The following is a 16,184-nucleotide window of genomic DNA, read 5'->3' as shown; positions in this document are numbered from 1 at the left end:
AGTCTAAAACAACTGAGGTAGTCATATGTCCTGATGCCACCACATCCACCACAGATATTGGATTAAAAACACAGTTTTTGGTGCAAAGTTACCTACAGCATGCTTTTAAACTAGCTTATTTTGTGTTTTAGCAGTAGCTTGATGTCTTACCATGAAAAAATCTCCAAAGCCATCATCTCATCAGTATGATGACGTTATGTGAAGTGGATTCTTAAAAATAGCTTTTGCAGTAATAAGCTTGTTAGACATTGTCTAGGTGGTGGAAAATTAGAGGGATCATATTTATATCCATATATATCGATTTATATGCTTTTTTTTTTTTTTTTTTTTTTGCATGTCTACTGATTTTGTTTAAACCCAATATTTCTGCACAGATACAAATGAAGACTAGGCTGCACTGATATTATTAGTGTTATACTTTTTGTAGAATTAGATTCCAGCTGTGGCTGCAGAGGATTGTTTCCAACTTGAGTGATCCAGACATTTCCAATAACTCCAGAGCTCTGTCCAAAAGACAAAAAGCATATAAAGAAAAAGAAAAGATAGATGATTTCCAAAATTCATAACATTTTATATCTAATGAAATATTCTGCTTTAACCCATATTTATCAGTGTTAAGCCTTTCAAAAATAACATTTTTACCTCAGTCAAAAATTGTTGGAGCCAAGCACCTGTATTAACAGGGCAGTGTAGCAGCAGTCTAACAGGAAACTAAATTACATTTATATAACCACAAAAACAAAAAATCTGCTCTAGTACTGTTGTAGCAAATTGCCAAAGTCATAACAAAAAAAGATTATGTTATGTATCTTCTTTTATTTTAACCTCTAGAGATTAGAAATCTCTTTTTCAGAGTGTCCTGGCCAAGACAGGCAGTAAAAATAACAAAAATACAAAATAAAGATATACAGCTCTAAAGCAAGCAAAAAGTATGTTAATATATAAATGAACCATAAAAATGGGGCAACTACATATGATTATAAAGACTGGCTAATATACACCCTGACATTGACATTGACATTTGTTTGGCGCTCAGTGCTCTATCAAGATGTCATCTATTTAAACCAGGGGTCAGCAGCCTTTGCTATTAAGAGAGCCATTATTGGCCAAAAAAAGAAAAGAAAAAATCTGTCTGGAGCCACAAAACATATTTTAATAAAGGTAACAGCCTATTAAATCTAAATTAGCCCATCAACATTAAGAAATGGTCCAAATGAGCATCCATTAATGTGATTTACCACAAGGGAGCTACTCTGTTGGGGCTGTTTAAGTCTTTGGGCTCTAGTTTCCCGGCGCAGTGCAGGTTGGCGCAGGGCGGCAAACCCCGTGCAGAGCTAGTTTCGAGCAGCGCAACTCGAGGTGCGCTCAGTTTGGTAGTTTGGCAGACCGAGGTGTGCTGAGATGGGTGTGGCGGCGCAGCAGGGGGAGGTGTCGACAGATCCAGAAAAGGCTTCGCCGAAGGTGCGCTAAAAGCTCACCAGATGAAACCAGGTCTACTGTCAGCGCAGGGGGAGCACAGCAGTGTAAGCCGAAGTTTGGCTGACCGGCGGATAGTGCGCATATGTCACCAAAACGTCACAGGCAGGGTTCCAGAATATCAGGCACATTAACAATGCAATAAATACCAAAAAAAAAACCCACTATTCAATACAACTATCTGCAATCAGCGCATAAATGTATCTCTACAGTTTTCGGACACCCTTAAAATTTTACATAATCTCAAATATTATCATGAAATATTGTGGAAAAATCTTTTTTGTGTTTCAAAAGGTGTGGCTGCATTAGACAGATACAAACAAATACAAATTATATTTTTTTGTTTATTGTTTACAAGAAAAACTCAACATTCTCAACATTGTCGTTATCAAAGTCAACAAATAACAGAGAATGTGTTCAAAACTGAACAAAAAATAAATAAACCATCACATCATCAAATTAATATTTAGTAGTCCTGCCACTGGCACGTAGTAGAGCTCTAATCCTGGCTGGCATGTTCCCCACGCGCCTTTCACACTGTTGAGGGGTAATCTTGTTCCATCCTTTTTGAATTACTGCTTTTAATTCTTCTAAATTCTTTGGTTTATGCTTTGAAACAGACCTTTTGATAATCCACCACAGATTTTCAATGGGGCTCATGTCCGGGGATTGAGCTGGCCACTCTAAGACCTGGATACTGTGCTCCTGCAGCCAAGTTCTACTGGCCTTGGATGTGTGGGAAGGGGCATTATCTTGTTGAAACATCCAGTTTTTACCTCGACGGAACAGTGCACGCGCAGAAGGGAGCATGTGGGTTTCGAGAATGGTACAATACTTGGTAGAGTTCAATGTGCCATCACAGACAGTGAGATGACCAACACCAGCAGCACTCATGCATCCCCAAACCATGTAGAGTTCAATGTGCCATCACAGACAGTGAGATGACCAACACCAGCAGCACTCATGCATCCCCAAACCATGATACTGCCTCCACCATGCTTGACAGTAGGTACTGTACATGCTGGAGATAATGCTTCGCCGGCCTTCTGTGATGTCATTCGGCGGTTTTGCCTGCACATGCGGATCAGGATGCGGTCATTTCTTGCTGAAGAAACCCTTGGATGCCCAGATCTTGGTTTGTCTTCCAAGCTGTTGGTTCGTCTGTATTTCTGCAGAGTGTATCCAGCTGCTGAAGGACTGCATCTGCACTTCCTGGCTATCTGGCGGCAGCTGTACCCTTCCTGGCTGAGAATCTTTATTTTCAGGCGTGTTTCCTGCGTTAGGTTCCTTGTTTTAGCCATTTTTGTGTCTTAAGAACTTTCAAATGTGCTGGCTTTATGTAGACACGAAGCTTGGCAACAAAAATTGTGTCTTTTAATAAAAAGAACGACCTTCATCACTGGTACAAAAATGACCCAATACTCAAAATTTCTTATGTATTTTTATGGAACCAATCAATTTTAAGTTTTTAATGGCTTTTTGAGGATTTATTTAGTATTTTGGCTGTGACTGTACTAAAAGAAATTGCACTACAAGACCTAAGAGTGATTCTTAATGCAGTATTTCACAAATGCATGGGGTGTCCGAAAACTTTTTTCCACCACTGTATATCGACTGTCCCATCACATCTGATGTCAGATCAAAGGGGATTGGCACCGTTTGGCACGTTTGGCACACCTAACAGAAACCCAACCTGATTTGATTAACACAGCTGCAAACTAATGAGTTCACACCCCTCTCAGCCAACCACAAACAGCCACAGCATCAGATAGGGAGTATATATTCAGCATCTGTCATCTTAGAAAAGTCAAAAGAAAAGAAACAGAGTGAGACTGCGAGAGAGAAAGAGAGAGCACGCGCACACGAGAGAAACGCAACATTGATTTACAATTGTGGTGACCTCCTCCCAGGCTACCTTTGCATCATCAGCCCGTGGAGGTCTGCTCGCAGTTCCCTATATTCGGACACTGCGAGCTTGGACCTCCCGGACCAAAACATCAGTTTCCTCCTGGGAGGAGTTTGGCTGTCTGACGCTGCTGCTCTCTTCTGCCATGGCGAATTGAGTAAACTCTCATTACGCCTTCGCACTGCGCATTTAAGGGCGAGGAGAGCGGCTCATCTGATTGGTGTGATGTGTGTAGAACCCACTCCACGCCTTCTCTCCTCCCTCTTCCCGACTTGCGCAGGTAGGAGGGACAGAAGTGGGAAAGAGTAGTAGCTGCACCAGCGCGCACGGTGTGCCAAACTTGCAAAATCCCTCTGGCCACACCCAGTTGGCGAAGCGCAGGTGCGCTGTGCCTCTGCCTCGCCCGGTCTGCGAAACTAGAGGCCTTTAACTTTGCAGCATTGGTAGTGAAAGCAAATGAATCTGTCCACACACTATTAAATTTGGAATCAACAGCTAGCCTTGCTATAGAGACTCCGGGCTAGCTACAAAGTTCAGCAGAATTTAGAGGAAAAGGCACCTGGTCGTAGACGTATGACGCACATTTAAGTTGATGAAACGTTAAAAACATTTTTTAATTCGATGTATAGGCTACACAGCTGTAGAATGCAGTAATTGCTTTAGGCGTACAACAATGACAAATGAAAATCTGAATTTTATAAAATAACTGTTATTCATTCCCAGATAATTTTATGTCAAAGCCACTGGGAGTCAGTGGGGAAGGTCTAAAGAGCCCCATGTGACTCCAGAGCCGCAGATTGCCTACTGCTGATTTATACCAACACCAACTGTCGAAAGATGTCAAAGAGATCTTTTTTTCCTTTTTTTGTAATGGGTTATGACATCATAAAATATGAGGACAGACATTTGAAGCATCATTTAATGACCTCAGTAAAAGCAACAACAGCATAACCAGCTGATCCCAGTGCATCACGGGAGAATTGATCTAATTAGTGACGGCCAATAGCAGTCAGTGTTTGTAAGACCACTGTAGCAGAATGTCTTCCAGTTACATAAGTCCTTCATGCTATATGTTAGTTTGTAAAATATTGTAAAATATTTGCTAAAATGCAGACCCAAGTTGGTCACATGCAGCAGATGTCGAGACACATTTCCACTTCAAGTGGCAGAAAGACAACATATTGCTGATGAGTGCCTCAATGCTGCTGGGAAACACACAATACGATGGATGGACTATAAAGGTAAACAAGGCAATGTGGATTAAGTGTTATTTGAAAAATTGGCTCTCACAAGAATGCCTGGCGTTCAGTCACAATAGGAGGTAGAAACATTTGTAGCAGGTAATATCCATATTTTTGAAAAATGTTTTTTCAAGTGGGACATTTAGAAAAACACCTTTGCTGCTGTTAAAGCTCAGACAGTCCTCTCCATTGGTGTGTGGTCCCCTTGTGTCTTTATCCTCTGCCAGGCGTCCTGAGCATCTGGGCTGCAGCCAGCTGGGCCGAGGGAAATCAGACACACTGCTGTCTGCTTTACCTCTTTTCTCCCTCTCTGTCCTCCACTGATAGACACACATGGCTTATCCCCTTCACTCCGTCTACTGCTCATCAGTATTTCTTACACTCTCTCATCTACAGTATCTGTTACTCTCCTGCGTCTGATGGAGGACAGTTAGTCATGAGTTCTGTCTGGCTGCTGTATCTCAAAGCTCAGGGGACGTAGCAAGACATTGAGAGGAGCCTATCTGAATGGAAAGGACATAAAGGCAAGAGCTCTTCACTGTCTGTCTATCGTGCCAGCTACTTCCTGTTGTCATAGCTTCGACTTAAATCCCACATGTTGCATCCTACATCCTATATCCGCCAGTGTTTTTTTTTTTTTTTTTTTTTGCCAGTTTTTGACCCTCATGGTTTGCCATTGCTTTCCAAGTTATGGCTCACTCAGCTTTACCAAGCTTGGACATGCATTACACAATTATGTGCATAGATTTCTGACGCCTCCTTAACATGACTTGAAATGGACACTGGGGCTCCTTCCTGAACTACTAAACTCTTAATCATCGTCACAGCGGAATATCCCATCCATGGGCTTGTAGTGGATTTAAACCTAAACGTGACCATAGTTGGTCAGCCTCCCAGAAGCCTGGGCGTTATGCTGAGAATGTTGTGACAAATAATTATTATGCCAAACTGTTACAACACAGACCAGGAGTGTAGGAGGGCCAGAGACTATGTTCATTACATTTAATTTAATGCGTACAAGTGATAAAGGAGAAGGCTGTGTAGGTGAGAGAAGGAGGAATAAAATACCATTCGGCATATCCATGGTGGTGACATGCAGCTCCTCTTGTGTAAAATCAGATGATATGGCCATTTGTTTCGAATGAACAGCTAATGTGTGAAGATTAACTGCTAATATCAGTCTCACTGGAACACTGGCGCTCTGCCCGCTGTTTAAATGCTTGGTATGGAGGTTCCATTTAGCACTTTCCAATTAGTATTACCAGCTAGCTTATAATCATAAACAAACAAACTTGCAATTTATGATCTCTTGGATTGTTAGCAGATAAAATACACCATTTCATAAAAATCTGAATAGCATGAAATTGGAAAAGCTGTACCAAAGACAGCTGTACCAAGCCCAGCTAACACGAGGTACGCCGGCAGACACCTGTCTAAGCAGTCCCTGGTCAGTCCTTTGTTGGCATGCTGCTCAGAATCCAAATTGAATCCTTCAATGGAGATGAATTTAAATGAAATAAATGTCATGGAGAAGAGGCTTTTGGAGTTTATGTGTCAAATTATTGCTTTCATTTCACCTTGTTTACTTCCATCATTAACCTGGATTTGTCTGTTTGATCCATCAAAGGCTTGAAGATAGATGTTCACATCACAGCTGTAGCTGCAGTTTTTGGGGCGCTCCACTGATTTTGCAGTTTGTTTGGTGTCTTGTTACAGTTTGAAATGAAGTTTGCTCATCGTGAGCAGTACTAGGTAGTCTTTGAGTAGCATTGTGGGAAATGTAGAGTCCAACGTTTTGACACATATTAGGGACCAAAGACCATGTCTTGGCCTGCGCTACTTTGATTTTGACTGTTCTTTTTTTGACCTGTCTCCTGTGACTCTACGAAAATACTAGTGGTCGAGTACCCTGGTTATTCTGAGAGAAGAAATGTGTGATACATCTATATAAGCTAATGAGGCTAATACGATACACTGAGAGGTAGAGAAATGGATAGTTTTTTACCTGAGTTAAATATTTTTTAGAATAAACTCCATCTTTATGCATTGATTTGATAAGCACATACATGCTTTGGAGTGAATTTCTTTTCAAATGGAGACTATTCCATTTTTATAGTTTAAAGTAGGGGTTGGAATCACCAGGATCCACGATACAAGATACTCATGATACGTTCTGCTATTTTAAATTTGTTGCAATATGCTGATATATGATAAACTGCAATATATTGCAATTTATTACCTTTTTTCAACTGTAAATGATGTCCCTAAAGGAAAACTTTGTCAACATCTGTCTTATCTAATAATACAGAGTTTTCAGTCTTTGTTCATCTCACTTAAGCCATGTTTTTGCAGCAGTAAAATGTATCCAGTGGACTGAAAAAGCAAATAATTCTATTATTCTAGTAGTCTACCCAAAGTTTAATTTGTATTTGCAAAACTGATAATTTATGTAATTTATGTATGCTGACTTTAGACCAGGTTTTTGTTGATCAATGGGGCAGTTGCTCTCTGCTGCCTCTAAATGCAATACGGCAACAACAGGTCTGACCACAACTCATCTTAAGACCTACACGCCTATGGGGGCACAGATGGACGCAAGTGTTACTTTCACAATGTGGGCGCTGGCCATGAAAATGAAAACCTGGTCAGTCTAAAACTTCCAATGACAGTTGTGTTCCTCTGTGATTTGCGCCGGGTGTATGGTAGGGCCAATATGAGTGAAGAAAACATGTAAAAAAAAAAAAACAAAAAAAAAACTAGGAAGCACCTTTTCTAGTAAAATGGAACTCAAATTAATGACTTCATGACAGTAAAAAACAAGAACCATCGCCTCCATTCAAAAGATAAAGGGACTGCATTGTGGAAGCACTTTTGCATAAAAGAGAAGGTAGTGAAGAGAAAAGAGATGCGTAGATTCTTGTGACCTAAAAAGTACTCTAAAATCAATATTGCAGTCCAGAGGGGCTTCATGAAAGCAGGGCAATGTTTTAGTCACAGGACATGTTTTGCTGGTCTTACATGTAATGTTACAGAGCGAGGGCATACAGTGCCGAGGCCTAAGACAGGATCACAGGGCAAACATGCAAATATAGCAGTTGGACCCGAGCCAGAGATGGATGGAATGGACGGAGAGAAAGAATGAGTCACGACGTGGAGAGAGAGATTAGAAAAAGTGAGATGAGAGAGAGAGAAAGAAACGCAGCGATGCCGGCCGACGTAGAAAGAGGGATGTCACATGGAAAGAGGGAGATAGGATGAGAGGCAGACACGCAGCAAGAAATAGAGGGAGAGAGGGGAAGCGGTAAGCCGGTTGTTTCCCTCATGAGTTTGCATGTCGGGCAGCGCAGACAGCCCTGCCTCTTTCTTTGCTACGTCACAGCAGAGCAGAGCAGAGGGAGCAGGACTACCCTGATGCTGACAGGAGGAAAGGAGCACTCCAGCTTGCCAGAAGCCGGCTGCTGCATCTTGTCAGTGGACCTCTTGGATCTCTTATTGACATTAACGGAGCTCGTCGTGTTTTCCTCTTCATCCTTATCGTGAGCCTGCCAAAAGAAAGGAGCTGGATTGACAAAGACATAAATGAACCTTGCTGCTTCTAACTCTTGAGACCTTTTGGACTATTCTTCATCTTCTTGCAGCTGTCAATCATTCAGCTGTCACTGTGACATTGTTGTCATTTTCATGATACAGCTGTGCCTTTACTCTGGAGGTCAAGTGAATTTCATACTGGATCAGATGGATTTAGGACTACATCCAACAATAACTTAACTCCATCCAAAAGAATATGAACTACATCAAATGGATTCTGGAGTTGATCAGAGAAACTGGACTTAATCAGGTCTCCTTGAAATCTGAACTCTCAATTGTCGGGTTCATTCTCTTTAACCTGTGCTTGGATGTCAAAGCCATCTCACTAACTTAAAAAGGCAGGTTGGCTGAAGACAGAATTTGACTGCAAATTAGGAGTATCTGTGCTCGTAGAGGAACATCATGACCTATGAGTAAGAAATGGTGTTAATGATTATGTTCCCCAGTGGTGCTGACAAATGGATACCTCATCACTGCTGACTCACCACTGGGCCAAAGATGCCACACTCCATTGCCCCCACGTCAGAATTAAAGCCTTTTACTTTGGTTTTGTCTGGGGAAAGAGATAATAAATCAGAACAAACGGAAAATTGACATTGATTGATTTTCACTCCTGAACATCTGAAGACATGGCAGTGGCTGATTACCTTTTTGCCAATTTTCCTCAGAGGTAAAAAGGGTTAATATAAGCTGATTGTTTTACTTGTTCATTGTCAAGAAAGACTGAAGAAAAGGCATTTCTTTGTAATCCTTTGAGAGCAGATACCTACTCTCTGTTCTTTTAAACATTTGCCCTTGCCTTTTTTTGAACCAAGGACAACAACATTGATTGGTTTCTTCTTCAGCACTCAGCCGGCTCACTTATTAGGACAGGTGAAACTCAAAATGCCTTTAGTTGGACATCAGAAGCTGATTTTTCCTTCATGCTTGGATTGCAGTTTCACTTAACCATGAGATAACTATACGTTGAGCTAGGTGCTTGAGTAACCCTCGTTCAACATGGTGGTGACTCGTCTGGAGCTGGAGCTATGCTACCAGGGCAAGAAGTTACGTGGCGTGACATGGAAATTGACTCGATCAGAACATGGCTTCCTGCCAGAGAGCTCCTGGCTCATTGCTGTCCAGGTTATCGTGCCGTTCCTGGTGTCAGGACTCGGGATGGTCTCCGCTGGTATTGTTATGGACCTTATACAAGTACGAAAATCTAAGAAAAACCATTTATGGATTTTTTTTTTGAGAGATTGATTGATAGATGAATGAGTAGGGCTGAGTACCGTCTGAAATGTCTCGATACTGGTGCTAATACAATAACTGAGTTTTTGATACCAAAACAATACTGTTTAATACTTTACCTTAACAAATTCAAACTTTTTTTGTCATTAAACAAGAGAACCCAAAGTTCTAAAATGTTAAACACTGTCACAAACCTATCACCAGACAAAAACATAGATGTTGGACAATCCTGGAAAATTGTGGATTACATTGAGTAATTACACAAGTACAGTAGACCCACTGTACAAGAATTTTGGCAAAAAAAAAAAAAAGTTTAAAAAAATTGTTTCTGACTCAGTCTAATCAAAGTAGGGAAGAAGAGAATGAATCTAAGAAAGTGTTTGGTCCCTGACAGTTTTTAATACTCTGTATTATGGACACATTTCAGTTGGTAAAGTCAGTGTGGACCTTCCCAGCTTTATGGATGGATGGTTGAGTGGTTGGATGGTCTGACTTCACATCATCATCTATCATAGTGGCATGGATGAATGAATAATGTAATGAGATGGGTGGCGGTGCACATACTGTACATAGGCTGAATCACTGTGACGTCAAGAGAATAACAAAACCACTTCAGGGTCTACAACTGACGATTGAATTGAATTGAGGAGGTATGTGAAATCTCAACTTACATGATTTGTTTTGAATATGGAGAGGTGGTTGCGATCCTGTCACTATGAAAAAAAGTGCCTTAACATACTGCTGATTATTCTTAAATACAGTCTTCAGCCAGCTAGCATTATCGGCATCAACCAAACAAACCTTCTGGCCTGCTGTACACTTCGGCAGAGATTCAGAGACAACGTACAGCAGCTGGCCATGATTGGCTGTTGCTCGTAGTGTGAACATAGCATAATACTTTTTATAGCACAGACCGTGATTGTTAAATCACAGTGTCTCTTTTTCAACTGGCTAACATCCAACACCACATGCAGTTGAGCCTGGTGCATTTGATGTAGTTCCAAAGTGTGGCTATACACCACTCCCTTTATATTACAAGGGTGCTGAACCAGGTACTCTATTGGTTTTGATATCACTTTAAAGGGTCCTGATATTAGTACTGGTGTAATTTTCATGGAGGCCACTCCTTTCGGCCGACACAAGCAGAGGGCCAAATTTCCCCCCTTTTTCAACACTCCAGATCAGTCTTTTAGCGTGTTTGCTCTTTGCAGGTGGAGATATGAAAAACCTGAACCCTTCTCCGCTCTGTCATTGTCCGGGACCCCTGAATACGACAAGACATAACCATTTTCTCTTGATATCCCAGTATATTTTTGCCTCTGCTTAACTCCTTTAAATTGTATGTTGACATAGGGGTTTTTGACTCTAAAGTTATTATTAACAAACATTGTGATTTGGTCGATGCTCTTTTTACAGCGTAAACAGACAGCTGTAGACAGTTAAATGCGACATCTATGTGGCAAGAATGGATTGACAGTAGAGTAAGAGGCAGAGATTGACTGCCTGGGTAAGAATGGTCTCAGCTGGCATCGTTTTCATATCCACATGTATAAATTAGGGTCAGACTGACATTGGCCTTTTATTAAATACTGAATATTTGCCAGTCAGTCTCACCACCTTCTTTACGACTGGGCTAGCTCTTTGGTCGCGTGTGAGTTTTTCAGACAGCTTTTCTTAGTGGAGAGAAAAGAATGGTTGACGGCTTAACTGGTGGACTGAATCATTTTGGAATGATTGCACAGATGGAGGGAAGATGGAGAGCAATGTTCCCTTACAAACAAACAGATAAATGAATGGATGGATAGATGCAGCTGGATAGAGGCAGCAACTGCATGCACTGTAGTTTTACCAGTTCTGAGTTCCTGTTGACAATGCTGCTTTCTGCTCGACAGATTGAACCTTGTGTAACATCCACCTTTCTGAGCTTTCCAAATCAGATTTAGATGTGGAGAGGGTGGGGGAGCCTTGGGATAAAAGTGGACAGTTAATTTAATAAGTGGTTCGGGGATGAAAGAACAAAGGCCAGAGAGAGGGTATAGAAACTTTGATATCTCACATAGAAGAAACAGAGATTCTGTATAACAGAGAAAAGCATAAAAAAGCCACGCTGTTCGCAGTATTTCTTACATTTGTGTTAGCCTAAGCCAAGTGCACATTCTAATGTCACATTTAGATGTGTCTGGTGACAATAAGTATTAATATCAGTAATTGTGATGACATTAACATTACAAATGATATAAACATAGGGGTTTTTTCCCTCATGAGAGATCTAGAGTAGCATGGTTCTTAGTTTTCTTGGCTTCTTGCCTATCACACACAAGCAGCAGAAGCAGCAGCAGCAGTATTACAGCAGAAGTGGGCCATGTCCCAAGATAGCCTCCCAACACGACAGCCGTCAGCTAGACCTATCAGTCCAGAACCTGAGAAGAATGTGTATAAATAGATGCACACACTCATGCTCGCACAAAAAAAGCACACCTCTACCGTTCACTGTTCTCTTATTCATCCTTCTGTCCTGCCTTGTAGCCTTGTTGAGCCCCTTTAAAAACTCACCACCTCTCCTCCCTAGTTACTGTTATATAAACAATTCAGGTGGAAGAAATTATCTTATTGGTTAGGTAAAACGTTGGTGGGTGGGGCTAAAGCACAAGATTATGATAGATAATTGGTAAGGAAGGAGCTCATCAGAATATTAAAAGTGATATAAACAACATTAGATAAATACATTTTGTCACTTCTTGAACATGGCATCATGGATTAGCTAACTAGTACTGTATATGTACTTAGCTGTACATTTGCTTTTCTTTCATTGTGCTTCACTGTATGGCATCTGTATGAGGAGCCAAAGTCCTAACACCTCCTCCGGGTTAGCTGCTCTCACTCTGTGTAGTTTCTAACTGAGTTTATTTGATCCTTCTTCCTGAACACATGAAACATGTCCTGGGGGGTTCTATCCATACTCTCGTAGAGAATGTCTCTTAAAGATTTTGCTGGCCTGTTTTGGGGGATTGTTGCAGCCTAAAATATCTAAGTTCACAACAGCTTTTCTAAAAAATTGCAGTCTATGTCGCAATGTTTTGCCCCAGGCATTATGTTTTTGGATTCTCCGTCCATTCCTCCAATTCTTGTCAGTGCCATAGCTCAAGAACACCTTGAGGGAATTTTAAGTTCATTTCAAAATTTTAAATTTGGCACAAATGTCCACTTGGACTGAAGTTGCACTGATTAGATTTTGGTGGTCATACATCAAAGGTTAGGTTCACTTTAGCCTCATTTCTCTCATTCTTGTGAACGTGATATTCCAAGAACACTTTAAGTTTTTTTCAAATTTGGCACAAACATTCACTTGCACTCATTGATGAACTGATTAAATTTTGTTGGTCAAAGGTTAAGACCTTGCATCCAACTCATTCTAGTGAAATCAATATCTCAAAAACACCTGGAGGTAATTTCTCTAAATTTGGCACAAACATTCACTTGGACTGAACAATAAACTGATGAGAATTTGGTGGTCGATTGTCACTGTGACCTTGCATCTGTCTCACTCTCATGGATGTAATAACTCAAGATGGCCTTGAGGGAGCTTTCTCAAATTTGGCACAGATGTCCACTTGGACTGAAGATGCACATATTAAATTTTTGTGGTCATATATCAAAGGTTAGGTTCACTTTAACCTCATCTCTCTCTCATTCTTGTGAACGCGATATTTCAAGAACACTTTAAGTTTTTTTCAAATTTGGCTCAAACATTCACTTGCACTCATTGATGAACTGATTACATTTTGTTGGTCAAAGGTTAAGACCTTGCATCCAACTCAATCTGGTGAAGTCAATATCTCAGAAACATGCGGAGGTAATTTCTCTTAATTTGGCACAAACATTGACTTCACAGAATTTGGTGGTGGAATGTCACTGTGACCCTGCATCCGTCTAACTCTCATGAATGCAATAACTCAAGACGGCCTTGAGAGAGCTTTCTCAAATTTGGCACAAATGTCCACTTGGACTCAAGAATGAATGGATTAGAATTTGGTAGTAAAAGGTGAAAGGCCAAGGACACTGTGACCTCACAAATCATATTTTTGGCCATAACTCAAGAATTCATATGCTAATTGTGACAAAATTTCACATAAATGTCGAATAGGATATAACGATGCTGCTGGGTAGAAGATGTGTGTGAAGCATCCATGATTTTCGGCGCAGACATCATTGTAAACTTGACTGGCTTGCGGTGGTGTACAACCGCAAAGCAGTAATTCTAGTTATGCAATGAAATTGCTGCAGCCAGTGGAAAAAAAGCAAAAATAGTCACAGGTTTTTTTGTATAATTCTTTAAAATTAAAGGCAACTGGTTTTAGTGAGATTAAAATTGCTCTGTTATGACATTGTGATTTATACAACACTGTCGTTACTGCTAACTACGCATATGTAATCTAACTGAGCTTGATTCTTTCAGCACATGCAACAGATGTGGCTGCTACAGCTTCTGTCATGGTGTTTTTGTTGTCCACAGGTTTCAGCCATTCTCCATGTGTGGTTTGCGGTAGAAAAGTGATTGTCCATTGATGACTTTCCTTTGTGTTCCAACATCATGTTGCACACAGCGTAGAACACTTCACCCTGCTTTTGTGCAGATCGTCAACAAATTGCCTCGTACCGCCTTTAGCAGTAATTTTTTGTTGGTAATTGTGAGATTTTCAAGTTGCACATGCATGTATATTCACAACCAGAAACACAAAAGTAAGTTTGGTGACATGCAGTAGACTAGGATGATTGGTCAAATTTGCCAAAAAGTTGCAGTGATTGGACAACATTGCAAGGTTGCGAAGAACTCATAGGATTGATCAAATGTGCGTTAATTGTTCCGATGGCAACATGGCAATATTGAGGAGGGACTAAGATAAATGTGTATCCTCTACAGCTCCCGTTAATATTTGGTAGCCCTGCAGTGAGTTTACTAATGTCATTTTAAATTGGTTTCTGGTATCTGGCTTCAGCTGCTCTGCTTCCTTTACTGTTTCTTTACTCTAAAGGCTACCTGCTGCAGATTAATAATGTCAAGTTCATACAAGGACACGTTTGCTGAAAAAACTCAGCACTGTATGTGTTTTGGATTCTACAGTGTGCACAGGCTCACTAGCCAGTGAATACAAAGTTTGCACACTAACCCTACAAATAATTGATCATGTCTAGTTACTGTGTGCTGTCTTTTGGAAAAGCTGGCTGTGGTTAGTGACCTGTGTTTATATGAAACTAAATATTCAAGTATGTTTTTGTGTGGGTCGGTTTCTGTCATTGCACCACCTGCAAAATATTTCATAATTCATTACGCCCATTTAAGTCGAAGTGAATCACTGATGATATTTGTGCTTCCAGGACATTACTTTCCCCTGAGACATGTTTTGATAGCAAAACTTCATATCTGACACTTTTTCCTTCTTTTTTCGTATTTCCTTCCTCCATTTCCGGCCTGCTCCGTCAGTTTCTCCTCTCATCTTTAATTCCCTCCCTCCCCGCCTGCCCCTGCTCCACATCACTCTGCTCTTGGCAGCTGTGCTGTTCTTTTATATGTGCATCTATTTAAAGATCTAAACCGTCTTGGACCTGCCAACTGGAGTTGTAGTCAGAAAATATGAGGCAGACTCTGTGAACTGTATGTCTTCTAAACCCACTGAACCTCTGCAGCATGGCGTGGCGTCAGATGATGCTCAGAGACATGGAAACAGGAAAAGTAGGCTACTGGGTTAGTCTAGAATATGTGATGTGCTTATTTAACAGCATAAGGGACAAGATCCAGAGGGCCCATCTGTGGAGGTGAAGATGACATTAATGGGTTTTTAATGGGGGAGAGGGGGGGTGTTTGTGTTGGGTTTTTTTAGAACTGTAATTTTGTGAGTGTTTATTTGTGTGCAATACTTTGTAAGTGAGTAAGATTTGTAAGATTTAATTTCCAATGTCTGTGTTTCAGCACTGGGAGGTGTTCAAGGTGATAACTGAGGTGTTCATCCTTGTGCCTGCACTGGTTGGACTCAAAGGAAACCTGGAGATGACCCTGGCTGCTCGCCTCTCCACTGCTGTAAGACAGGCTAGGTGTTAAATATTTTAAGTCCTCATGCAGTATGATTTTTGATTCAGAACTTGAACTTTCTTCAGGCCCTATAGGCTACATATATATTATTATTATTTTAGAGAACACTGTGACTACTCCCTAAAAGTCAGTCTCACCACCATACAACTTCTCATGCACAACTGATTCAGTACAAAATCACACTCAGAGTAATCATATGAAAACAATATGGTGTGTTTGTCTCTCAGCTCAGTCTGAGCTGAAAGTAGGTGCACTTTGTAGGTTATATTGCTAAAAGCAGAGTGCATGCATAGTGGACTAATCTGAGTCAACTCTTAATGGTTTCTTGAAGTACGATTAGGCATTATCATGTAATGCAACATGCTAAATTATTCAGAATGATATTAGATCTTGTTTTAGTAGTTGGTCCTGTGCAGATCGCACAGCACTACTGCAGTTGTTTACAACCTGGGTCTCATTTTCACAGTTCTTGTAGTGCTTACTGTAATGATGATGACATTTTACAGACAAGAAACGAAATGAAAAGGCAAGAAACACAAGACAGCTTTTTACAGTATAATCATGTTGTACATGTAGGGTATCAAAAATATATTCACTGGGTTCCTATACCCAACTGATATTATATGTAGGTACAAGGGATGAAATCAGGAGG

The 16,184-nt window shown here is 40.7% G+C and overlaps 1 protein-coding gene across 3 annotated transcripts in view; it reads left to right on the top strand.

Annotated features, from left to right (window-relative positions):
* Positions 1–16,184, top strand: part of LOC125891455 (solute carrier family 41 member 3-like) — a 45,211-nt gene that overhangs the window by 5,589 nt on the left and 23,438 nt on the right. For 2 of the 3 annotated variants that reach the window (XM_049580762.1, XM_049580763.1), the window contains exon 3: positions 15,413–15,520. In XM_049580762.1, coding sequence (XP_049436719.1) covers positions 15,413–15,520 — 108 coding nt within the window. Of the gene's footprint in view, positions 1–8,894; positions 9,406–15,412; positions 15,521–16,184 lie in introns of those variants that run through there. The other variant, XM_049580764.1, reaches the window with a different exon arrangement.

The sequence above is a fragment of the Epinephelus fuscoguttatus genome, linkage group LG7, assembly GCF_011397635.1.
Source record: "Epinephelus fuscoguttatus linkage group LG7, E.fuscoguttatus.final_Chr_v1".
Taxonomy (NCBI): domain Eukaryota; kingdom Metazoa; phylum Chordata; class Actinopteri; order Perciformes; family Serranidae; genus Epinephelus; species Epinephelus fuscoguttatus.
Note: the sequence above shows the minus strand (reverse complement) of the source record. Positions and strands in the feature narration are given on the sequence as shown.